At 46.3% G+C, this 26,629-nt stretch overlaps 1 protein-coding gene across 12 annotated transcripts in view; it reads right to left on the reverse strand.

Annotated features, from left to right (window-relative positions):
- PITPNM2 (phosphatidylinositol transfer protein membrane associated 2) overlaps window positions 1–26,629 on the reverse strand; it is a 142,127-nt gene that overhangs the window by 7,332 nt on the left and 108,166 nt on the right. For 8 of the 12 annotated variants that reach the window (XM_074844145.1, XM_074844144.1, XM_074844146.1 and 5 more), the window contains 13 exons: window positions 24,845–25,089; window positions 24,166–24,355; window positions 22,991–23,110; window positions 22,421–22,632; window positions 17,415–17,590; window positions 16,853–17,023; window positions 14,011–14,160; window positions 8,818–8,982; window positions 6,712–6,915; window positions 4,775–4,923; window positions 1,714–1,830; window positions 865–981; window positions 347–495 (listed from right to left, as the gene is read on the reverse strand). In XM_074844145.1, the coding sequence (XP_074700246.1) occupies window positions 347–495; window positions 865–981; window positions 1,714–1,830; window positions 4,775–4,923; window positions 6,712–6,915; window positions 8,818–8,982; window positions 14,011–14,160; window positions 16,853–17,023; window positions 17,415–17,590; window positions 22,421–22,632; window positions 22,991–23,110; window positions 24,166–24,355; window positions 24,845–25,089 (2,165 nt within the window). The other 4 variants (XM_074844152.1, XM_074844153.1, XM_074844154.1 and 1 more) reach the window with 4 other exon arrangements.

Genomic DNA, 26,629 nt, shown 5'->3' on the forward strand with positions numbered 1-26,629 from the left:
ACTCTACAAAGTTCTCTCCTACACCACATCCCCCAACAGCTCATCCAAACAACCCTTAAACACATCCAGGGATGGTGACTCCACCCCCTCCCTGGGCAGCCTATTCCACTCTCTGACCACTCTTTCTGTGAAAAATTTTTTCCTAATGTCCAGTCTGAACCTCCCCTGTTGGAGTTTAAAGCCATTCCCTCTTGTTCTGTCACTAATCACCTGTGAGAAGAGACCAGCACCAACCTCTCTACAATGTCCTTTCAGGTAGGTGTAGAGAGTGATGAGGTCTCCCCTCAGCCTTCTCCTCCTCACACTAAACAGTTCCTCTTGCAAACTAAGCTCCAAGGTACCTCACCTGACCACCATCTTGACAGGGTACACGCCAATGCCCAGGCGCCGGTTCTCAGGGATGACGTAAGAAATCCTGCCACTGCTGTTGCTGATCTCTGTGTCGAAGTAAACCCACTCTCCTGACGGCGGCTGGGTCATGATGTGAATGTCCACCTGGGAAAACAGCAAAACTGGGTCAGCAACAGCATTAGACACAGACGAGTAGAACAGGCCAAGCACGGGGACCTTCCAGCCCAAGCAGGGCTGGGTCCTGCTTCCACCCTCTGCACTTCACAGATCTGAGCTGAGAAGCGCCCAAACATCAGGATGCTGGAAGGAAACCCAGCCTCGGTGGCCAAGATCTCCACGATGAACACTGTTCCTGGTAGGAGGCACCACACAAGTCCAAGCAGCGGAACCTGGCCAAGACTCAAGGGTAGCAAACCCTGTCAGGGACCAAGGGGGCACTGACCAGCACCACCTCTGTCCCTGTCCCCACACTTTTTCCCACACGATGTGCAACCCCCCTAGCAGACATGGTACCTTTTCTCCAGTGAGTGTGACCATATCTAACGGACCGTACATAAACCTTCCAGTTAAGGTCTGGGGCCCATCTTCATTAGCAATGGTGTCATTTATCCTGTGGTTGGCTGTAACATTCTGCACAAGTCAAGAGGGAAAGGAAAAAAAAAAAAAAAGAAAAAAAGAAAAAAGTTTACTGGACAACCTCACAGGGAAATGCCAAATATAACCAGACAAAGGAGAGCATGGGTTTCTCTGTGCCATTCCCCCCCACTCACAGCTCTCAGCTTTAGAAACAACCTGTGGCAGAGGTGAGACTCTGTGCCCCACATCGATGGGGTGGATTTGAGCGTACATGGCTGAAGAGCCAATTTCAACAGCACTTTGTACATGCAGTTCTGATATTACCTCTCACACTATGGATTTAAGAGGCAATACAAATAGCTGCCAGAGAAATTTGCTGACATTGTTTCAGCTCTAGCAGAGAACTGCCCTCTTTTGGGAATCGGAGACATTCCGTGGGAGCAAAAGGCATTTACCAAGCAGAGAACTTGCATTATTGGACTTTGAGAGATGTTCAGTCCCTTTCCCTGACCCACAGCCAACGCTTTCTGCATTTTCCATAGACTCAAGGCCAAGAGGAGACCTTGCTGGTACAGATCTTTCAAGTTGCTCTTTCACGACTACATGGGGAGGATATAATCACTAATATACACCAGCAGTGCAACAGAATCCTCTGTCCCTGCTGCGGACAGACACAGCCGTGCCCATGCTGGCTGCTTTCAGTGCTGTTCTTGCAGCCCAAATCAAAACACCTCTACACGACAGCACTCCCTCCTGCTGTGGAGGCAGCCCAAAAAACACCCTTACCCGGAGCTTCACGTGTGTCCTCTTGCGGAGCCACTTCTCGCGGGGCTTGGAGGGGGTGAAGACAGACACCTCCTTCCCATCCAGCTCCAAAACGCTCGAGTTCTCGTGCCTCATCACCTGCAGGAGGACAGATCCCATCCAGACGTCAGCCACTTGCGCAGTGACCCCCCTCCTCCTGCCTATGCTGTTCTGCATCTCCCCAGCCAGCGCTGAGTAAGGGCAATGCCTGGACAGAGGCAGCCTGAATTTTGCCTCCTGGGTGTTTGGCTTGTCAGCTTGCAGGTTTTACAGGCTGCTCCCTTAATTGCAAGGACAAGTGGTCTCTTCCGAGCTAGCAAAGCCTGCGGCCAGCGCTGACTTAATCCCGGCTGGGACACAGGTTATTTAGATTGTCAGGAGGGACAAAACTGACTCTAACACAGCAGGACGAGCTCCGCGCTTAGATCTCTGCCCTTCCTCCAGGCATTAATTAGTCCCTTCCCATGGTCTGCAAGGGACTGGTCTCCTTTGAACACGAGTCTTCTGCCGTTCTCATAACAGATCCAGCACCAGCTGCTCTGACTGGCCTCATGCCGACAGATGCTGTTCCTTCAGCTCATTTCTTATTTCTATTTAAACACATTTCGGGCTGCTCTTGCCCCATGGCTTTTCCTCCTCTTACTGATTTGACCCTGGCAGAGGCACACAGGGGTCTGGCTCAGCCACATGCGAGGCAGAGCCCAGGGCATCTGTCCATCCTGACCTCATCTCCGAGGCTGACAGAGCTCAAGGACTTTGTGCCGGTGGGATGTCACCGCACCAGAACGAGGATCAGAGAGGGGGCAAGGCGATGCCCCGCAGTCAGCCTTTGGGGGCAATTCCTGCCTGTCACCAGGGCATGGGCAGGGATGGAAGAGCAGGAACCTGCAGAGAGGAAGGTTAGATCTCACCTAGATTGCTCTTAAGCTCTAGGAGAAAAGAAGAATAACACCCAAAGACGAGGGGACATCTCAAAGACCGCTGTAAGACTGAGAGATGACCCTGTGGACAACTCCAAAATTGGCAGTAGTCCTTAATCATCCCACCCCACCAAAAAATTAAGAAGCCTCTTAAACGTGGGCTCTTTTACAAGGTCTTGAACATACTTTGTGTGGCCAGCAGCTCTCCAGCTGACCTCGGCTGTAGCGGTCTGACACAGGCCAGCTCGCTTTGCAGAGCTGAAGCTGTTTTAATTCCAGGGAAATGGAAAAAGGACCCCAGGGAGGATGAGCCTGCTGGGGAGGGAGTTCATGGAAACCCAAGGTAAACAAAATAACAAGTTTTACTGAAAATTATTTAAATCAGGAATCTATTCTGAGTCCTATTTGGGCTTGTTTTAACCAGATTTAATCTTTGGAGGCTAAAAGTATTCAACAGCTTACTTTAACATTTTGTCCGGAGATGGCTTTCAAAGGCAGTTAGAAACAAGTCCTTATTAGGGGAAGAAGTGGCATGGTGCTCTGGAAGGACAGCAAGAAGACAGGGGATGAGAAAAACCCTTGTCTCAAGGCAGAGATGAGTGAGGAGAGACAGGCACTGGGGAGGGGGGGTGCCAGGCTACCGAGGCAGCCACCGGCAGGCTTTGAATGGATGGAGAGGTACCTCAAGCCACAAGATACAAAGCCCCACACTGTGCTACAGACCCAGGTTCAGGCTGAATCCTGAGTAATTGGCTATTTCTTGAGTGGAGCATTTTCTGTATGAGACTGTCGTGATTGCTCCCCCTCATGCACAATTACGAGTCTCTCTCTATCTCTTCAGCCCCGTGAGGCTGAGTTCGATGCAGGGCTGGGGCTTCACAGCAGCTGCTCTGGCAAGGTGTGTGCGAGCACAGAGATGTCTCGCTGGGCTAGGTACAGCCTGGGAAGAAAGGGTCTCACTGGATTATCGCTCCTGCTCAGCTGCCACCAGCACTGACATGTCTGTTGTTTATGGTTCCCACACTATTTGGAAGATAGCACTGAAAGAAAGTTTGCCAACAGAATCATAAATAATTGAGAGCTGCAGTCAAGGAGGCTGGAAAAGAGCGGGGACGGCTTAACAGCTGAGCTAACACAAAGCAAACCCAAGTGCTGAAGTGGGCAACATAATCCACAGAGTTGCTTTTAGTTTTGCTTTTTCCAATTCAATGCTCTAAGTACCATTCCTTGGGGGGTTCATACTTTGCAAGGCAAATAATTTTCCCCCCATCCCCATGGAACTGAAGAAAAGGTATTTCTTTTAGGAAAAACACATTTTAAACAGTAATTTTAAATCTCAGGCCAAATGTAGTTGACAGACTCTGAGGTGTCAGACTCTGGACACCAGCAATCCCCATTTACCCAGTCCCAGGAGAACTGCTTTGTACTGGAGGAACAAGGACTAAATCCCAATGCAGTGATGATGGTCTGAGTTCCTAGAGACCACAATAACTCAGAAAGCCAAAACAGAGAACTGAACTCTGCCTATCAACTCATGGCAAATTCACACAAAACTTCACCTCAAATTCACACAAAACTTCGCCTCAAATTCACACAAAACTTCGCCTCAAATTCACACAAAACTTCGCCTCAAATTCACACAAAACTTCGCCTCAAATTCACACAAAACTTCTCCTTTGGTTTTATTGTATTTGGTGCTATCTTTATTTGTACATCCAGAAGTTCCCTTTAAGCTTCAGACTTGAGATCCCAACTCGCAGAGGACAGCTCACTTCAAGAAACAAGTGCCACTAACTTTTGCCACTGCGACCTGATAAGAAACAGCCCTGGGCTCACTCCATGGCTCCCTGGTGAGCCCATCTGAAACCTTCTCTGATGATAAAACCCAGACCCAAACTAACCAGGTGTGACAGCACATATCTGTGAAGTCTGCACATGTGCAGCTCTGGTAACAACACAGATGGGGAACAAAAAGTAGGGGAAGAAAACAGATCTGCAGTAGCAAAGGGTATTTTTTCATCTCTATGTGTCAACAAGAGTTATGGAAGGTGCAGTGGAAAAAACCAAAGAATCCAAAATATTTTTCAGCCCAAAGGAGATAGGGAGAGGGAGGATGACTGTACCTGTCTCAGCAGGAAGGAGACAACGTCTGTAGACTCCCAGTAGCTCGCGTGGAAGAGGTGCGGCAAAGCAACCGTTGGAAAAGCCGTCAGAGCATCAGGACAGTAGAGAGCGTAGTCGATCCTTTTGGTTCCCCACCATTTGGCAGCAACTAGAAGCAAAAGACTCGTTCAGACAAATGGGGTTCACATGCACATGCAGTCTCCGTCACAAACAGTATTTCAAGGCTCTGGCTCTTCACTCCAGGTACGCTGGGAGGGTGCTCCCTGGCTGGCTGCACTGGTAAGAGGGAACAACCAACCCAGGGCTCAGTGTTTGCTCAGACTGAGGGAGGAACACACAGGGGCACCAGCACTTGAGCTCTCCCTTTATTTAAGCAAACAGGAAGGCACTAGAGGGCAGGTATTAAGTGGCTGTTAGTCCAGACCCCGGGGAAGGGGTCCAAGGCTCAAACGGAATGAGCCTGGGAATCCACGTACCGAAACATCAGACAGAAACGCGTCTCCCTGGAGCTGTGGGAGGAGGGATGTGTGTGCTCTGCTCACCACAGTACATGCCCAGGCCCCACTTCCAACTCCTTTCGCTTTCACCAAGGAATAGCATCCAGATATTGACCACACTAAAGAGGATCAGAATACCAGGAACCCACGTGAGATGCTAAAAGGCACCACAAGGCAGGGTATATGGCACATGCTGCCGGGATTGGCAGTCCCCAACAAGTCTTTGTTGCCCTCCTGGGCTACCATGTTGAAGGCAACTGAGGTGTCCAGCCCAGCCTCCCCAGGAGCACAGCCTCTGCAGCGGCCATCAAGAAAAGTACGTGGGGGCACGGGACTTCGCTGCACAGAGGACTGAAAAATACACCAGGATTTTGGGCGGGCAAGGTTACAGACAACACAGAAGAGTTTCTCCCGCGGGGAGTCAACAACTCGCACACAAGTGTCTGACAGCCACTGTTCACCTGTGGGACACCACCACACCTCAACGGTGCCCTGAACTCTGCCCACACACATATCCTTTCTGACTCTGAGCATGTCTCAGCCCAAAGCCTCAGACCTCAAAGGCGTGAGCTGCTTTCCCAGCAGTGAGGAGTCCTCAAACCCCGCGCGCTCCAGCCTGGAAAAGCGGTCATGGAAAGAGAAGATGGATCAGATCAAGAGAGAAACAGGAGGAGCTGTGTTTGCATGCAGGTTGCAAGCCAAGGCTTTGACAAGGGCTTTCTCAAGCTTGGTTTTTCTCTGCGACAATGTTCCCTTTTTATGGACTTCCAGGAAAGCTGCCAGGTATAAGGTACAATCCAACAAACCCCTCTTGTTAAGGGAAATCTAGCTGGTGATGAGCACAGATGCTGTACTGAAAAAATGGACCCACCAGCTTCTTCCAGTGACCTGCACAAAGCTCCCACCACAGCAATATGCAGAGGGTTATGGCATCAGCACATCCCCACAGCCCAGCCCCGGCTGCACTGAAGGCCCAGGCCCTTGCTTTTCTCAAGAGCCACGGGAAGGAGAAGGAGGGCGTTGATGGATCAACATGGCTTTTCCGGATCACACAGGCACCTCCCCGCAGCCATTTCTGACTCCCTGTCTTCCAAATTGGCAGCTCCTGGTCATGTCCCGATCTTTCTTTTCTCATGCAAGTCCCCAGTTTGGGTAATTTCAGATTCTTTGTAGGAAGCAGAGAGGATTTACTCTTCCATGCTTAAAAGACAGTGGTGGAGGCAGAAGCGTTGTCCCCACAGCTCTACCTAGAAGAACTCCTGCTCTTGCCAAGTTGTTAGCCGTGTTATGATCAATCTTCGGAGCAAAGGGACAGAAATACTTGTTAAAATGCAATCAGAAATTGCAAGTGCCTCAGTGAAAGCGCATAGATTTGTTGTGAAGTTCTGTGACTATCAAATGAGAGAGGAGGTCGACCGGAGTGGATCTCTCCAGAATACCTGTCTTGATGTCCAGGTCGGGTATCCGAAGAGCACAGTCTGCAGCCTGACTCCACGGCCCTTTGAGCTTTCTTCCCTTCAAAGGGATTTCATGCTTATGTTGCCTACGTCTCTTGGATGAGGTTTGGGTAGGGGATTTGTGAGGGAGGGCAAGTTGGGACAGAAGGCTAAACCCTCTACAATGATTAAGGTGGTGTTTGGTTTCTAAAAGGAAAAATAAAGTTAAAAAAAAAAAAGCAGAAATCACACTTATTATTACGCCACACACACACACTGCCACAGGCAACACCAGTTTCATCCTCCAGAATTCCATAGTGCAAGGGAAGCTGCACCCTTGGGAGGGCTCCCGGGAGGGAACCATGGTTTTGCGGTGCCCCTCCAGACTTCCTCCAGCTTTCCCTGTGGGATAAGCACGGACCACATCCAACCCTCAATGCCACGCTAACAAGGTCAAGCGCAAGAGCTGCGAAGCCAGAGCCAGGGCTCAGAGGACATGTCAGCACTTGGGAGGTGAAGGAAGGGGCCACGACAGCCCTTGGGGCAGGCTGCAGAGGGGTCAGGGTGCACGTGCAGCCCACACCAGGGCCTGACTCTTCCTCTCCAATCTCAGAAACAGGTTTTGACAGCTGTGAAGTGCATGGAAGAATAAATTACACAAACCAGAAGCTAAATAATCAGGGAGAGTGCAAGGAAAGCAAAGAGAGGCAAGCATTGCACGGGCCTGATCCTGCCGTCAGCTCGCAGACGCATCATGCGGGCCTTTAGGCATCACCCCGGCGTAAACACTTCGTAACGAACAACCACCGCCCCCCGCTTCCCATCCTGGGCGGCCGTGCTCGGCAGCTCTCCGTGGGTGTGAAACCAGCACAAAACAAACACCTTCACTCCCAGGAGCCTTCTTCCCAAGCAGATGAATATTTAGCAAAGCGGTTGTCAAGATGTCTTACCGGGACAAATATAAGAACGCACACGGGGAGTGTGGTGTCAGCTTTTGGATGTGTTTTGGGAAAGAAAACCTTGTCTGTCAGAGCGCAGGTAACTCATTCCTGCTGCGGAGTGTTGCCTCAAACAGGGCAAGAAGTTACAGCAGCCCCTGAGCAGCGTCCACAGACCGTCAGCAACTAACACTTCCCTCAGGGAGTGTTATTATCCTCAGTAATTAGTTATGAAGTGAGTTGTTCATAGCCCTGTAGTCTAAGGTGCCAGGAATGGAGTATCTAAATCTTTGCCACCTTCTGGGACAAGAGTTTGGGCTGAAGGTTTTTATGGTGTGGGTTTTCTTGTTACTGTTTTTTGTTCTGTTTTAAATTTGTTTGGTTTTCAGCCTTTTTTGGTCTCAGTTATCAGAGGTCCCTGAGGACACAGACTGTTAATCTTTCACCTCAGCTGAAATGAAGAAGGGGCTGAACCATTAACAAAGGCTGTTGTTCCCTACCGTATTAGCTAGGAAGTTATACAGGTCTTGGGAAAAAAAACAAAGAAAAAAAATCCCTTTGATTCCTCATTCAGCTCTGGGATATGGGTCATAACTGGCTGACTCTGAGCTGCCCTGCAGGCTACAGAAGAGCTGAATTTCTAATGTAAAGTAATAAATAACTGGAACCCTTTAAGCATTTCAGAGGGGCTTACTCATCCCCATTTTTGTGGGCCACATTTAAGTGATCTGCATCAAGCCACATGCTGCACCCTGCATTATCAATCTGGCAGTGTTGATCCTTACCAGTTCTGCGCGACTTATCAACAGCAGCACAGAAACATGCCTTTGGATTAACCCTCACCACGCACAGCAGCCAAATGGTGCTCAGAGTTATCAATTATCATTATATTTTTTCCAACAATTTATCACCAGCACGGTCCAACATGCGTAGCACAGCGGTGGCCCCTGTATTGAATATATCATCTGTTCCTCCAGGGGACACGGTAACACGTAGCACTGACTATGGCAAAACCAGGCGAAGGTGGAATAATTCCAGCTTTTTGTTATTAATGGAAAGTACAACCCCAGACAGACAGACAGACAGAAGCTGCGTGGCTCTGGCCCGGTGCATGGCGCTGAGAGAGCGGTGCGGCAGCGAGCAGTAGTCTCGGAGGGGGTGAAACACTTACTGTTGGCTATGTTGGAAGCAGTGTAACTGTCTGCCATTCCTGAGACCTGGCTGGCAATGCTGATCTCACTGGCTCTCCGGAAGCCCCTGAACTGAGGGGCTGAAATGGGGGTGGACAGGGACGCGCTTTCCATGAAGACGGCACCATGAGACTGAACAACATCTGCTACAAAGTTGAAACAGGGAAATCAAAATATTAGACCAACAGACAGAGGCTGGGCAAGATGAACTCGAGGGGAGGAAGGAGGCAAACAAGGCTGGTAGGTGCAAAAACCTTTCAGAACTGATTGGAATGAAAAAAGCATTTCATCGGAGCTCTGGTTTGAAAAGAAAGCAAACACCACAGCAGGCAGAGACATGTGGCTGGAGGAGCAGTCTTTGATTGAGAGAAGCAAAATAAGTAGCTCAAAAACCAAATACAAAACCCCAAAGAAAAATCCAGGCAGACTTATTCAAGCAGCAATAACAGAGCATGTGTCATACATACAGATGTGAATATACACAACTTTATATATTCACATCAAGACAAAATAACCAAGGTAAGGAGAGCAACAAAAAAACACCTTAGAAAGGGGATATTTGTTTTCTTGAAACATTTAGACTTAAATGAATATCTCCAAGATAGAAGCATCAGTGCAAAAGAAAAAAAAAAAAAAAAAAATCAAGAAAACATTTTCATGCCTGGCAGGGACTAAATTTGAACTTGTATTTAATTGCTAATGGATACAGCCAACACTCGTTAAACTAAAGTAAGGGCTATTGCAAGAAAGGAGTCTGGTGCTGAGCACTTACATCTCCAATCGGTGTTGGCGGATCGGGGAGCACTCAGTCTCTGTGAAAACAGAGCTTCTTTTGTACAATGTGCAAGTCTGGGTTTTTAGATCCCAACCTGAGGTTTATCAAGTGTGGCCTAACCCTTTAGTACATAAATACAGAAAAGGAGGATTTAGTCATGCTCATGTAGATCTTTTACATGTATTGGAGGGAAATGGATCTAAAATGTTCAGGACTGGCAACTCGAGAGATGCTGCAAGTCACAATAAAATCTCTGCATTTCAGTTTTCTTCCTATAACACTGGTAAGAGCATCCACCCCTCTGTGGAGGCTACGAGGCCGAATTAAGTGTCTCTGGGATATCCCAAGATCCTGCACTGCAGAGGGTTTGTAATGCCAATACCAAGTACCTCACAGCAGGCAGCACCAGTATGCCAGTAACATGCAAAAGCAAAGCTACTTACTACCATTCTAACTTTGCCCATCTCTGCTGTAGCTGAGGAGCAGCATCTGAACTTTATTCCCAGGCATCAGACAGGGCACAGGTTTGTGTCCAGTCAGGCAGTTGATGCCACGGGGAACGCGAATACATTACTCCCACACACCAACATCCTCCGCCTATTTCAGCCAGTTTAGATATCCTTGGATTTAATCCCAGTATGCAGCTGACACAGGGCGTTGTTTTGGCAACTGGTTTATTTTAATATCAATCTTTTTTGCTTGGGGCTACTGATTTGCTTCATCCGATCTCTCAGTTCGCAGCAGCAGCGTCTGTGCCCACACAAATCCTGCTGCAGTGGAGGGGAAAGGGAATGTATGAAGGAGAAAATGCATAGCTAAGTGTTGGTAAAAGAGTTCTGTTCTCTGCAGGGAAAATCAGGCCACAAGCTGCTCTGTGTAAAAGCTTTGTGGACTGCGAGATCTGAGCCTTAGCGGGAGCCTAACCTGATGATGAGCTGCACACACTGCCCACGTTGTGCCTGAAAGGCCATTACCAGCATCACTTTCTCAGCACTTTCCTCTTCTTTTCACCTTGCCTTGAGCTGCTGGCTGTCAAGGCTGCTACCACTATCCACAACCCAGCCGGGACCACCAGGCCAGTACGGCAGAAAGCACCAGCACAAGCAAGAGCAGACAATTCAAGCAGAGGCTGTGCTCAGAGAACATGAGCCAAGCCAGGAGTAACCCCACAAAGGTCTCAAGGATAAAAGGGTCTCATTCCCATTGCTGTGTGACCTGGGACAACCCTCTCATCTCTTCCCCAGTTACTCCTTCCTCTCCTTTCCCTTGCCTGCACAGATCCTTCTGTGCTTAAGCACTTGTGTCACATCAAACGGGTGCCCCAACACAGCTGTAACACAGCTGATGACCATTAGCTTCCCTGAACTCAGTCAGATGGAAGAAGTTTGGCTTTGTCTGGGCTAGGAAAAATGTCAGGTTCAGGTTTAACTAACACCTACCAACAAAGCCTGAACTTCTTCCTCTCCCTTAAATATAAAACATCTATGGCTTGAATTAGCAAGCAGCTGGAAGACATGCCAAAGACTGTTACAGCAATGCTACACAAGAGAAAAGGCTGGGCCAAATGTGGTGCTGCCTGGGTTGATCATGGCTTTGGCTCCATTAGCATGTCTTCACTTAGCTCTATCTGAATTTTATCTCCTTTTTCGAGAACCCAGAAAGTGGAAAGTGAATAAAGGAAGAAACAGTGGTATTTTGGGCTTGCTCTTTTTAGCCAGTCTCGCTTTCCTGGGCCTAACTAGGGATCTTTGAATGCAATGAGTTTGAAGCAACCTCAACAGCACTTCCAACACCATCCTAGCTAGTGTCACCAGAGGAGTAATTCTCACTCCTATAAAAGCCCAAACTCTTTTAGCATGACTGAACTGTTCAGTTTAGCATTGCCCGTGTTGGTGGCAGGAGTCTGCTCTGCAGGGGATGAAGTGCCACCCGACAGCAGCGCTCCCACGCTCCAGCCCACTCGGGTTGCTCTCGTGTTTCTCCCTTTTTCCAAGCTACACACCCTCTGTCCCTGAAAAAGGACAGTTTCTAAGAGAAACAAAGGCCAGGAAAAGGCAGGGCAGGAAGCATGGACAGTAAACCTGTTTTATGCATTACTGCCCCTTCAGCCAAGCTTCCTCAACCCCAGAGCTGCAGTGACAGTGACTTCCAGAGGAAACCCAGGGACCTGACTTGAGAATCCCCCTCCCCAACATATTTTCTAAACTCGGTGTATTCTTTGCACCAAACCCCTTGTGCAGCACCTGCTCTTGCAATTTTGAAACCAAGGGGGCTTTCCTGGGGACCAGGGTGGGATCAGATGCTGCCATGCCAGCACAGACCGATGCCGGCGCCTACAACCACTCCTGCTCCTAAAGGGAGCAGTCTAAAGTCTTCTGCATTGCAGAGGTGGCATCCCCAGCCACAGCTCCGGTCCTGACAATCGCAGGGAGGTTTTTCAGGGAAGCACTTTGAGCCCAGGGTGAAGTCGGATGGCTGGACCAGGCCCAGCAGTAGCAAGACTTTCATCAAGATTAGCTGTTCATTTATGTCGCCAGGTAAGGACAGAGGTGCCCCCAGTTTACTGCACTGGCTGCAGTGTAAGTGTACTTCGTACCGTGTCTGAGGGCAGGCTTTATCAGAACAAGGAAGCTTTGGGAAGAGGAGACCTGGCTCGAGCAGTGCCCTGAGCACCCTCTCTCCCAGCAAAGGACCTGCTGCTGCTCAAACTGCACCACACACACATCGGGCCAGTGCAATGAACTGAGATTTAACTGCACTTCTGGAAGAGATGACATAAGAAGCAAAATCACTTTTTTTTTTTTTGCCTACGTATGGATCTTTAATACTCATTTCAGTGTTATGCCTTTTCATTTATGAACTCGTTTGTCAATGTTCTTACTAATCGTTTCCCACTATGTGAATGGCACCGGGCCATCCTCCTAATGTACTGTTGGCACTGCGTTAAGTCCTTGGGGTATCTGAATGGCAGATTTCAATATGTGCTATTTGCAGGCTGAGCTGTGGGACCAAAGCGGGAAATACTGAAAGCAATCAAAAAATATGTAAGGTTCAATAAAAATAAAAAATAAAAAAATAGAAAAGCCAGCCAGCTGCTCAGCACAGGCCAGACCTTCCTTGCACTGGAGTCACTGGTCAGTGCTGGGCACTCTGCAGTCACTACCCTGAGATCAAGAACAACATAGGTTTCTGTTGTCTGTAAGTTTTTATGTTTCTGGAAATTTCCTGCAGCCCAGTGGCTGAACTGGGTTTCAGCACTTGCTACTGTCAGACCAAGCACTGCTTGGCCACACAAGAGTGCATGCTCTTGACACACAAGGTAAAGAGCAGAGAAGCTTCTAAAAGCTCTGTCCTGACAGCAGGAAATATCAGGTGACAACTAAACGGCATTTCATCAGTGACCTCCAAAGTGACTAATTAATAGCACGAGATCCTTTCCCTCTGCTTTGTTACAGAACATCACAGCACAGGCAACTTGGCAACTGCACACCTAAAAATGATCCACATCTTCAAAAGACAAAGGGAGAGACTATCTGGAATAGTCAGCAATGTTGCCATCCTGTATGACCACATAATGTACTGGACTGCTCATAAACAGCAAGGGTCAGCTTGTTAAAGACAAGGCAGCAGAACCAAGCTCTCAATGCAAAACACTGAAAAAGGGGTGAGAACGGGCAAGTAAGACACACGGGGAAGAAAAAACTAAAACAAAGTCAAGTCTCATTAAAATTGCAGATGTAGCACCAGCCACAACCAGAATAATTGAGGCCATGCAGCATTTATGATGGAAAATAAGGCAAAACAAATGCATCAAACTTTGCTTTTAAGGCAGAAGTCAAGAAATTAATTTTAAAAAGCCAACATGTATAGCCACCTTGGGGTTTGAAAGCCTCAATCACTGTGTTCAGCAGAGCCACAAGGAGTGTCCAAACATGAAATACTCAACCGGACAAAATGTGGTCTGACACAGACATTAATTAGAGTCCTGGCCCCGGCGCAGCGTGGCTGACTGCTGGGGAGTCACGCGCTGCAGACAACCAACCCTTTCCGAGGGGACTCTGCGCACGGCGCGTACCATGCGAGCAGGGCCACCCAGGGACTCTGTCTTTCTGTGCCAAAGCCTCTTTCCAGAGGCACAGCCAGCACAGATGGAAAAAGGTAAGTACATGGCAGCAGTCTCCCCTTCTAGCATTAACCCCAGAATGGGACAGAGTCTGTAACCCCAACTCTTTTTCATGGTGGGTTTCCCAGACCCAAGCATGATCCCAAGCGGTTATTTCATGTGGCACAGCCTGAGACACAGCATGAAGATTTCAACTCCAGGAGGCAATAATACAATCTCCAAAAAGCACCCCAAGTACCCAACACCATAGACAATACAAAAGTGTAGATTACACACACTCAGCAAAACCAGCACTTTTATTGGAAACATCTTGCCAATTCAGTACGGGAACGGGGATACTTGTTTCCATGAAGCTGTCCTGGTGCTGGAGAGCACCCAGAGGGCTACTTTCCATGAGGAGGATGGGATTGTTCTGGATTGTCTCAACTAGAAGCAGATGGGGGAAAAAACAAAAACAAAAACAAAAACAAAACAGAAGGACAAAGAACAACAGACATGCGGCCACAAAGTGTTAACATACAAACAGTTACAACTGAGCACTTCAACTATGAATCTTCAATGAAAAGACAACCTTCAAATAGAGTAAAAGGAACAAAACATGGGTGACTTTCCAAATAGACCCACATCAGAGAGATTAACTGGTAGCAGAGGAGAGCACAACAATGGCATTTCAACAACAAAAGAAAAGGGAATCCTCTTAACCAGCTTCTCCAATGAGCCAAATCCATAAATACCCAGCAGATCCAGAGAAATCTTTTTACTACAAGGGGAAAAAAAGTATGCTGTAAGGGGAGATTTACTTGAATCAGACTCACAGCCTACACAGTGCAAAGCACAGGAGTGAGCAGGGATGTGAATTTGATTTCACTCTGCAAGGAGGTTGCAATGAAACAGGGACCCAACATTTAGTACAGATGAGAAAATGAAAAAAAAAAAGTCTAAGAGGCTTTCTGAATCGTGGACTTAAAAAAGCTAGCTATCTGCATGAAGAAATATGAACAGGCAGTGTTACAGAAGGTTTTGTACATAACTAATTATAATTGAGCACCTGAATTTTACGTGATCATCAAATCATATAGCTTAATTATAGCAGCTCCACTCTTCTGGAGCGCCCTACAGTAAACACTAACTTCAGTAGTGGCTTTGCAAATCATGGTTAGAACAGTCCTTCTGGGTAACGTATAAATTGCAATACTGAAATTTTGACTCTAATGGAAAGGAATAGCCTGTTACTTTATGATAAGCAAATGAAGAGGCTTTGTGTTACATGAGAAGAGAATTTAAAGCTGCTTTTTTGTCAGTTTTATTCATCAAGACAGAGCAGCATCTCTTAAAATAACAAGGCTCAAACCTGGAGAGGGTTTCAAAATCACTCTACCCTTCTCATAGTTGAGCTAATTGCTGTTTAACTCTTCTCCACTACATAGCAAGTGTCTCTCTAAACGCAGCCAACTTAAAAGTCTAGGGAGGCACAGCAAACTAATAAGATCCCTGCTGTTGTGCAGAATGATAACCAGAATACAGGTTGCTCAGTGTAAATGAGGCTTCTACCTCTGACTTCAGTGAGAACAGGGGATTTGAAATGTATTTAAGAGGAAGAAGATAAGACGTTTAGGATTTTTTTTTAAGAAGCCACTTGCAGCTGATACCTAGAATACACCCAAAAAGCAAATTGCTTTTCGAGTTGCTATAGATTCCCTGAGCTGTTGTAACTGGACTGGGTACAAATGTAATTGTGGGTGGATCCATTTTTAAAAAGTGTTGCAGCAAGATCTTTGCTAAATTTGACAAGTGAGTGGGGCCTGCAGAAAGTATTTTATTCACTTTATTAAACATGGGGTTTAGTTCATGCCCATTTAACAAATCAGACTCCAGATTCAGCAATTATAACACAATCTTTGAAGACACTGATACATAGGAGACCACTGCTTTGGATTTTCAATTTAAAAATCATGCAGAGTATCACTGGAATTATTCAGCTCTAGATACATACTCCTCTTCATTTAGTCCTGCATGATTCAAATATTAAACAAATGGAAAGCTACCAGAGCTTTGGGAAAAAAAAACAACAACCAAATCCCAATCTTTCTAGCTGGAGGCTTTGATATTCTACTCTGGTTTACCAGTACGATTTCTTTTGTGCTGTAAGTCTAATTTTATATTAGTGACTCTTGGTTGCAACATTGACTTTAAGTAGCCATTGACTAACAACCTGTAGCAAGGGAAAAATTACAGTGCAATTGTTCTTCCTGCCCCAAAGCCCTGACCCTGCAGGGGACCAAAGCTTTAGGTAAAGCAGAAAGGTCAAATTTAGTTCTGCACAGTGGTGAGCTTCCCCAAAAGCTCCTTGCAATGAGAGCCTGCACTGAAATGGCAACAGACCATGAGAGTGTAGGCACAGAAGTGAGGTGAAGATGGTAGGAAATATAATTTATTTTATTAGCTCAACTGCAAGGGCATTGATGTAATGGGAGCTGAGGCAGGGCATGGTCAGGACACAGTTGTTTCAAATGCAACCCGGTGAGACAAAAGGGCATGCACACAGCCAGTTTAGGCTTTGTTACTGCTGCAATTGGGGTAGAGCAAGTGAAGAGGCCACTGATGGCAGAGGAATCCTAGGTATCCTATGAACACAAAGTGTCTCATTGGCAAGGTGGCAAGGGCAAGGCACTGTCACCAGTCCACTGACCTGCAGTAGCCTGTCCCATGAAAAAGCACAGGTTGCAACCAACTAAATCATCTCATCATCTCACTGCTGACTCTGCTCTTTCCAGTTTTTACTGGCCCTCCAAACATCGAAGTCCTAAATTCTGCCAAGTTAATCATGTTTCATTCAGTCCCAAACACAAGCACCAGCTTGGGCGTAAAACAGGGATCTTCGCAGAGAGGTTACCACATCATGACTCAACAGCTGATGGCCTTTGGGTGACAAATAAAGGGCGTATGGGTCACAAGGCACTGATTCTCCTGGAAGAAAACTACTTTTCTGGTAAATGGGAAGTAAGGCTGACATTATAGGGCCAATTCTCTTTCTTGTCATTCCCAATTGCTTTGATAATTTCATGTAAAGTAGGGATGTAATCCTTTAGACAGCTAATATGTATCCAAAGTGACTTACCCAGAACAGCAGAATTGCCATCACCCAGTGGAAACCTCTGGTAACGAGGAATATTAAAGGGGGGCAAAAGGTAGAACTTCCTCTCCAAAAGAGGCTCGAGGCGTGAAGCAGATGGGTCTGCAGGGTGGAACAGGTTATAGACCTGCTGACAAGCTGGTCTGAGCTGAAAGACTAAAAAGATGAAGAAAAAAAACCCTTAAGTATCAAAAGGTTATTTGTTAGAATATTGTAAATATTTGTCTGTAAAAAGGACAACTGTTGTGTAAAAAAAAGCGCTAAGGATTTATCATCTCCCTCATCTTCCAGTTTAGTCAACTGAAACAATTTATTACAACATTTATAGACTCATGAATTGCCCTGTATTTTTAATGTTTGGAAGTACATTGCAAATAAGTTGTATAATCAGTACTGGCGAGAGCACACAGTGATCTGCTTCCTTACAGTGCAACGTATATGTAAATGTTTGTTTTTTACCAGTTTATCTCATCAAATTACTGCATTTGTAGCAGGAGGTGCTTACACCATCCATTAAGTGAGCTCAGCAGTTTACATCAGGACTTACTGTCAAGAGCTGGAATGACAGTTTTTCGCAGTGCAAGAACCAGACCCAAGGGAGAACCAAAGAGGAAGAAGTCAGTGATCTCAAATTCAAACTTTCCAATATTTCCTCCATCCAACATAGTAGAGCTACTAGATCGCCTGGATCCTGGGTCATTTCTCAGAACACTAGAATGTAAACTGGGACAAGAACAAGAAAAATAAAGTAAAAATTTTATTTACTCTGTGTTTTCATAATTGAAGGCCAGATCAGTGATTGACAGTAAATATAATTTCTATCTCTTTAGTGGAGGAACTGTGCCAATCAACCCACCATGCCTCAGTACATAGTTTTACTAGCCAGTAAAACGTTCCCCAAACAATTACCCCACTACATTGGCATAATTTAGACTGTACAAATCCAAGCTTCAAGTGGGTTCATTTACACACTCTTACCTCCTCAAAATCTTTTTTCTTTGAAGAGTCAAAATCTTGGTTGCTGCTAGTAGAACAGTCATTTGCAAGATAAAATAACCAGCAAGCCAAAATTACTAGAGTAGCAGGGAAAAAACCAGTTTTATAGTGATTCACTCCATTACACACGTTATTGCTATGCTTCCTGGTTGCCAACATTTGAGTTCCTTCCATCACCTTATTCTTAAATGTTATGGAAAGATGTGCTTACCCGTTTCTTCCTCGTGGAAGTAGTTGGACAAGTGTTACAGGATTGAAAAGGAAAAAAAAAAAATAATAAAATGGGAGGGGAAAAAGAAAGATCAAAATCTGCAAGGGGGTTTCCTAATATCTTTGTGCACCGAGTTTGCACCACAGCTTCCATGCATGTGTATGGCATTCACTGGGAATGGGAATCTGGGATAATTAACTCAGTGGCCACGTGGTAAATTGTATTTATCACGCACCCAGGACCCTCCCACTTCTGCCTGTAAGGCCACATCTGTTGAGTTATTACCAAAGTACCTCTCAACCTCAGCCCAACAACTCCAGGTAACTGTACTTAAAAAGAACAATGATATAAAACATATCTTGCTTTCCCTCTCTCTTGCAGGTGTCCTATCTGTTTGCAAAAATTCAACCTGTGTGCAGTGCAGGCTGGGCAATACACAGATTTAACACAGAGATTTAAATTCACATATCCCTTGGACACTTAGATGAAAATCCAGGGAATCCAACCCCACATTAGGATGAGGTGCTTCTCTGCAGTCTAGATCTGGGATTAGACAGCAAAATGACAGATATTTAACACTAATAAACTGATTCACAAAAGGGTTTCTGAGATTCTTCTGTTACCACCCAAAAGCAAAAAGCTGCAATTTCTTTTGCTCTCCAGGTTCTGCAGATTCAGATGGCAGCCTTGCCGGGTTATCACTGTTATAATTAGAAGCGGAGAGTTGAAGACGGGAGTACCAGCAGTGACTTAACAGGGTGTTTGCCAACACTTTAAAAAGCATCTGAACAGGTTCTATAAAATATGTAGGATAAATGGATACCACAACAGTTGGGTTGGATAAAAGGTTTACTGGCCTGGAGTCAGGGATGATGCAAATGCAACAGTCTCTTGCCAGCTCTGTGGCCTCAAGTCAAAATCCCAGGTGGTCACCAGCACTTGCCGTGTCTCCGTATGCAATAGCACTTGCTCATCAAGGCCACTTCTGAAGGCAGAGCGCTGCCTGCCCGGCTGGGCAGCGACGTCCCAGCGCTGCTGTGCTCATGGAAACAGGGCTGCTCACTCCCCACCATCTGTGGCACCGGAGCAGTTGCTCACACACAGTCCTCCTCTGGGATAGCCATTCAATAAATGAGCAGCTGCAGATACTCACACATTTGAGAAGAAAAATGGGCTTCACTTGGACTTTGTTTTCCTACTTTGGCAAATAACGCATCATCCCAGAGACAGCATCTCTGCTGAACGCCACTTCCAAAGGATGCTAAAAACCTTCTCGTGCGGCACTGCGTGTAATTCTCCAGAGGTGCATGCAGGCACATGCGCGGGACTATTCTCCTGGTTACCAACCTCAGGGAAATGACAAGCTGACTTATGCCAGACATACAAATCACAGAAGTCAAAACAGTGATGTCAAGAGTGAGAGCAACAGGAGGTTACAGCAGAGACAGCTAAAATGAGCATGTTCCCATTTCTGTGATGTGAACGAGCTTCCCTGAGATCACACTGCCAAGACGTGCAACGCTGAAACACATTTAAAAAACAAGCCACCTTCAGCGAAGCTACAATTATTTTAGCTGACAAGACTGCAACACATTAAGTTTGCTGCATGTAAGGAATACGAAGTTATTTAGAACGTGTTCAGTTTTGCTGAAGACAGGGCGACAACAGTGTGATTCAAACAAAGCCACAAAAGGAAAGATTATCCCGATGGCAGATGTGTTATGGCAGGACAGGTGCAAGAGGTTTTTGGGGTATTCCACCCATCTTCCCACAGCATCTCTTCATGTGGAACAGAAGAGAATGAGAGCACTCATACTGCTACGCAATTTGGATAGCTTCTTTCCTTTTACTGGGAACTTGATAGTCTTTTTAGCAATCAAAAGAAATGAGAGCCAAGGGGAACTCTGAATCCATCATGCTCCAAGCAACCTACAGTGCCTTGTTCTCCCTTTAAAAAGCAGCAGATGTACTGTGTGCATTAATTAAACAAGAGCTTATGGATTTCAGAAGCAAATCAACTCGTTTACAATAATACAAGTACAGCACAGCCAGAAATAATGTAGTTGTGCAGAAGGATCGAATTTAAAAATAAATGTGTGATTGTAATCTCCAGATGCTGCTCTGGCTTGCTGGGCATTATCCCGGGGAAGCGGGTAGGTCCGATACGTGAATAAAAATCAGTGTCTTTGGCACAAGCTGAAACCTGCAATCGGCACGGACAGAAAGGCCCCTGTATGCCAGGTTGTCCGTCTGCTGAGCCCATTAGGAAAACTTGGCTCTGCTCTGTCAATCTCCTGCACAAAACCATGTCACATCAGGGCTTGGTTTTTTATGGGAAAATCATTACTTAGTGACAGAGAGGCTGAAGGGGCATTCTGCTGCTGACTGTGCTGCTCAGTAATGACGGCTGTAAGCACAAGGTCCAGGGCTGGGGCCGGGTGTGATGACCTGCTGTCATGCAGGAGGGGAAGAGGTGAATCACTGTACCCAAGCCTCCCCTGCACCAGGGAGCAGAGGGGGAGAGGTGCGGAGACAGCTGGTACAGCAGCTTCAACCTGCACCTTTCCCTCAGGGAATCTTGCTCTTGAGCTGTGGGAAGAAACTTATTTTTGATCCAAGGACTAAAGGTAGATTTGAAAAGTTATAAACTCTAAAAGAAGTAAAGATGCACCAATCCATCAGCGCACTGAACACCAACAGCCCTTGCCAGGGAACTCTAGGTACTACATGTTGGGAGTGGGCATAATCCTCTGGAGATGGAGAAGGAAGGACCAGAACAAAGCTATCTGAAATGACAAACTGTGCAATCCATTATCCACATCAGGCCCAGCACTTATTCTAAACTAAGTGTAAAACTACATCAAGATGCCAGTCCACTTTCCTTAGCTGAGTCCATGCCCCTGAGGTCGATGACAAGGAGGAGAAAGAACACATTTTGCACAACTCATATTTTCTCCTGTAATACAGGAGGCTGGTTTTATAAGGTAGGAACAAGAGACTGATTGCCTTTTATTAACCTGCTGGAAATAGCTGAGAAGCTTATTGTGGTTTTTGTAAATGCAACTGTCTTTCTGGATATAGTATCTCTGTGCACCAACAACATTCACTTCGATAGTTTCTCTCTCCTACAAATCTTTTACAAAATGGCCCCTGCCATGGCAGGGCAACACGAGCCCCTGTGCTGGAGCAATGATTGCAAGGAGTGAAGGAGGGGGCAGAAGTGCAGGACAAGCCTTCAGCTCGGCACAGGGCAAAAGGAACGGCCTTGGACACAGCTGCAGTGCAGATAACGGTGTTTGCTGGTGGGGGGACACTGCTCCCCAGTACCAGGGACATGGGGGATTACAGGGAAGAGGGATTAAAAGGATGTTGCGGTTCCTCTGGGCCTGCAGGAGGAAAAGGTCTGGGCTGTCCAGTCCTACAGGCTGACGATGATGATTCAAGTCAGAAAAAGCCTCCGGGCTTACAGAAGTGATCCCTGAATGATCAGCGGCAACGGAAAGACTGCTATGAAAATTTCATCGGTTATGTTAACAGATATGTTTCTCAAAGTCCATTTGACGAAGCTTAGGAATGTGATACTTCAATAGTGAGTAAGAAATTTGAAACATGACCTTGGTGCAATGGAGCAGCCCTGGCAGGGGACAGAATACAATCGCCTGTCTCTGCTCCATACAGGGCACTTGGGTTGCTTTGCCAAATAGTCACACAGACAGAACAATCCACACGTGCAGTTGAAGGTTGCTCCATGAACCAGCCAACCAGCTCGGGTTCAGGATAACTCATCCAGAGCATCCTGCCACCATATCAGCAGAAACCTGCTCCTGCGACAGGAAAGGGCACCACGATTCAATTCTCACACTTGAACTAGGCCAAAATTAAAGGATATTCGGCTCACACCCACCTTTCCCAAGAACAGGCCAGCCAACTCAAGATCAGCTTTCACAGAGATGCTTTGAAATTAATACAACACTCGATTCCCAGTTCTGCTTCGCCATCTTCCCTCACACAATTTCTGCATTTGCTTTATGATCTCCATCCCACACTTGCAAGCACAGCAAAAAAGCAGTTAAGTGACTGCCTTGGCTGTCAAGCAACAGGATGAAGGGCTTCTTGCCATCGTAATACAGATGCAGGAGAGAAGCTGGGTTCTCTCATTGCCCCTCAGCAACAGTGCTGTTAATTTTTTTTTTTTTTTTTTGCATATACAACACACTGAAATCTATACTCCTCTAATCTAAATTAAGCACTTGCTTATCACAGGATGACAAAGCAACATTTGGGCTTCACAGTTGAACCAATTTCAGCTCCAGAATATTGCTGGTTCTCTTCCTTGAAAATCTTACCTTGAAAGAAAGGCTTGATGCTGCTTTATCGTGTCCAGTTCGTAGGTTGATGAATCACTCCTTTTTCGTGGCAGCTGCTTCTTTGGATCTTCTCCGTTGCTACGGGGAATATCAATGTTGCTCCTGCTGAGGTGTCTGCTGGCTTCCAGATTAGAGCCACTGGAACAATAGCTGTTGTTCACTGTTATTCCAGGAGACAGGAGGTCGGTATCCTGGGATTTGAAATACACAGATTTACCACTCTGACAGTTGAATCAGGAATACACCCACATTATAACCTTCTCCTTCCATCCTCCTTTCCCCATCTACCCCAAGATCCAGTTGAGGGCAATACAGTGCCTCAGACCAAACCACTTCCTACAGGTGTGGGTGAAGTGGGTGTGGGTGATGCTTCACACCAGAGGGTGAAATATCCCTGTTCAGAGCAAATGTACCCAAACTGAGACGTACATGCACCTAAAGACACATGTTTGTCACTGATAAGGAAGAAAGTCTTTGTTGTTTCATGAAAAGATCCTTACTAAAACCAGGGGCAATGGAAGTGCTGTGGCCACTGAGAGCCAGCATTACCTGGACACTCACAACGCTTCCTCGCCGACTGCTGTTCTGGCTCTCGGACACAGTCTGATTGCTGTAGCATAAGGCATCAAATCCCAAAATTCCTCCAACACAGTCACCTACCAAGCAGACCTGAAAAAGGCAACAGAAGCAGGGGAGCAGGAAAAGAAAAAAGCCCCTTAACTTCAGTTCAGAAATGACAGTTAAAAGCAGTGCTGGATTATACCTAGGAAAGCAGCAGTAACAGGATGGTCAGTTCTTTCATCAGTAAAACCATTCTGTCAGTGACCATCCACTCACACCCTGCAGACTCTCGTTAGCTAACATGGCTGATGTGTTCTGGCTGTCCCCACCAGCCGACTGGAGCAAAGTGAAAGCAATACAGAGCACTGACTACGGCGCTGACTCCAGCCTCAGAGAACCAAGCTTAATTCCCTCTTTGCCAGCTGTCCATGCTACTTCAGGCAAGCTTCCCCATGCTTCTGCCTGCTGTTTGTACCTCAAGGAGATAATGCTGTCCTGCCTCCAAGGGTACTGAGCAGATAGGCACAATAAAGCACTGACCCCTGGGTAGGAGAGGGCTGTCTGGGTCTCCGGGCACAGCACTGGCTGGGAAGAAGCTCAGGGTGGATAAATCACACTACAGCAGTGTGACAGCTAGTCCAATAGCTCAAACCTCATGTGGCTAGAGAGTCACTTTGCTCACAGAGGTGTGAGGCTCAGTCATGGCCTTTTATGGGCCACAGCAGCTGCAGAGTCTCAAAAAAGAAACCTACTTCTGCAACAACTCCAGTGCGAGGTGCTGAAGGTCCTTTAAAGACTGGAATGCTTAAACAGCCTTAGCTTGCAATGGGAGCAGAGATCATGTTTAGTAACAAAGGTAGCATTCCTGATTTGGAAAGGTGTGTCATGCTGAAAATTGATTAACTTTGATACAGCTTTGTAGCCTCATTTCTGAACACAAGCTCAGACTTCGCTTTGAATCCCAAAGGTTCAAGACAGAGCATAAGCAATAATCTCTCTCTCTCTCAGGAAGAAAGAAATGTAAGCACAACACTTTCTTATTGCAGCTCAACACTGTCATGTTTCCATCCCTCCGGAGAGATTAATGGAAAAAGAGAGCTTCAGAAGGAAATTGCTTCACTTGCTCTTCCTTTCATTGTGGCTATAAACAGCCGCTGGCTCACCTGGCCGTTGAATGACATGCCCTCCTGGGATCTGATGAACTCACTGTAGGCCTGGTTGGCTCTGACGATGACTGTGGCTACCGCTTCTTGGTACTGCGGGGAGGATGTTGCTAGCAGAGGGAGTGCAGCAAGGGGAATGTGATCCTGGCTGTTGGACAGGCAGCCTTCGTCATAACTGTATGGGCTGAGGCTGGATAGGGCAAGAGACACTGGAAATATTCAGCCTCACATACAGAGTGGAGAAAAACATCTGCAGACAGTACAGTCAGCACTGCAGTTCATTATAAAAAAGCTTCAAGATAGAAAGGCCGTTTATTCCACTGTGAACGGGTGAGAGCTTAATAAATCTTTCCCTCCCATCAAACATAAATCTTCAAGGACAACATACTTACATTGACAGAACAACCCTCAGACAAGGAATTAAAGCCCTACTATTTATTGGATTAATTAGAATAAATCAATCTCAGAACTCTTGCTTCACGATTACTATATTCACTGCAGCTAAGTATGAAATCGAAATTGAATGCCTCGCTAGTGTATTAGTAAGTGCATTCTCAAAGTGTGGTCAGAGAGTTCAATATTACACACAGAACATTTCAGGGCAGAAAAAAAAAAAAAACCAAAAGGCAAGAGTGAAATTTTATACGTGTCTCTCCGTGACAAAGTAGCATCACCTTACCTGGACACAAGTGAAAAAGCTTCAGAGCAGATGGCTGGGCAAGGGACTAGCCTGATGGCAATGTGTCCAAGAGCAGCTGGGTAATGTACCCTCATCACTGTGTCAAACACTGTCGTGATGGTGTTGACATCCCCTTGCTTAGAGCTCTGGTCACCGCTTCCTGAGTCCAGTATGTTCCCTCCATGGAGTACCAAGAGGAGGACATGGATTTTACTTGGCTGCATTAGTGGCTGCACTGATTCATCCTAGGTGGGAATGAAAGAGAGCACAGCAGAAAGGCTTATTTAGCAAAGAGGTTTCATTTGGTCCAAGTGCATTTTATGTAAATTTTATCACCATTTCTCCTCCAAGCTCACACATGGTTGTGTATAATAAATGCACTATCCACATCAAGTCCAGTCAGGCATGAGGCAAACAACAATCAAGCAAGATATTTCCAGGAGAAACAGTATAGCCACGATACAGGCCTTAGCAAGGCCCCATCTAGAAGATTGAGTTCAGTTTGGGCCATCCGCACACAAAGATAACTGCAGTGTGAGAAGGACCACAGAAGGACAAGAAGCATGGAGACTTTCTGAACAGAGACTGAAAGAGTTCAGCTTGTTTTGCTTTGCAAAGCTACCTGAGAATGAAATGCCTGCTCTCAAACACAGTGGAGAGGAGCAAAGAAAGCTGGGGAGGGAAGAGAGGCACTTAAGTCAAAGGACAGTGCAGGCACAAGCACAAAAGCACAAGAGTCTAAACTGATCCTGAGTAAGCGTAGACTGAAAATCAGGTTTCTAAGCACAGGAGATATGAGGATTTAGAATAACATCTGCACATCTGTGGGTGAGAAACTCAACTGTCTTCAAGAAGGAATGTGCTTTAATTTATGGAAATGGGCATTAGGAACACCTGGATACAACAACTGAGACTCTGACTACTCCTTCCAGGTCTCTTATCCTACACATGTGCACACCCAAATGCGCACACACAGCCTCAGCGCTCAGTGTAACTCACTGTCCTAAGCTGAAGGAATGCTGAAAGTAAAAAAAAAAAAAAAAGGCATAAAATTATAACTACATAAAACACAGCAGCAGTAAGGTCATTACCTGTCTGTGTTAGGATGGAAAAATAAAGAAATAAAAGATGGGTGTTGGTTTCTGTTGGGGTGCTGAGCTCAGCTACAGCGGTTGAGAGTAAAACATATGCAGCAAAATTAACAAACGAGATCAAACAGGTCAGCAAGTGGCAAGTTACTGGGGAAAGAAGTTGTAGGAAGAGATCAGTCATTGCATCTGTTTGCCTACAACAGAAGTTATAAATAAGACCAGATTTGCTTATACTTTGCAGAAGGTTTGCTATATGTTGCAGAAGAGGAACTGAAAAGAAAAAACTTTAAGACCCTGTGACCCAAGGACTGGCCAACATCTGGGTGGGAGACTGCTACATGAACACAGTGAAGGTTTTTATTTTGGCTTGGTCATTTGCTTGTTATGTTGAATCAATTCCATGCCTAAGCAGACAGGCTGTAGTTTAGAGGAAGGAGGGAATTGTATCTGACCTCCAGATTGGGTTATCAAGGGCCCTGACAGAACAGCTGTAAACTCAATCCTGATGCCCCAGGAGCAGGTCCAAGAGCACCCATTTGTACTGGTCACATAACACAACGGAGCAGTAACTATTTTTAATATCTACTCGCTACCAGGGCTTTCAGTGGTGGACAGAAATCCCCCACCCCAACGCCTCCGAGATATGTGAAAGCAGGTACTGATCTTTCCTCCTGTGCCTTATCCCTTGTGCTAG

The sequence above is a fragment of the Strix aluco genome, chromosome 18, assembly GCF_031877795.1.
Source record: "Strix aluco isolate bStrAlu1 chromosome 18, bStrAlu1.hap1, whole genome shotgun sequence".
In the NCBI taxonomy this organism is placed as follows: Eukaryota; Metazoa; Chordata; class Aves; order Strigiformes; family Strigidae; genus Strix; species Strix aluco.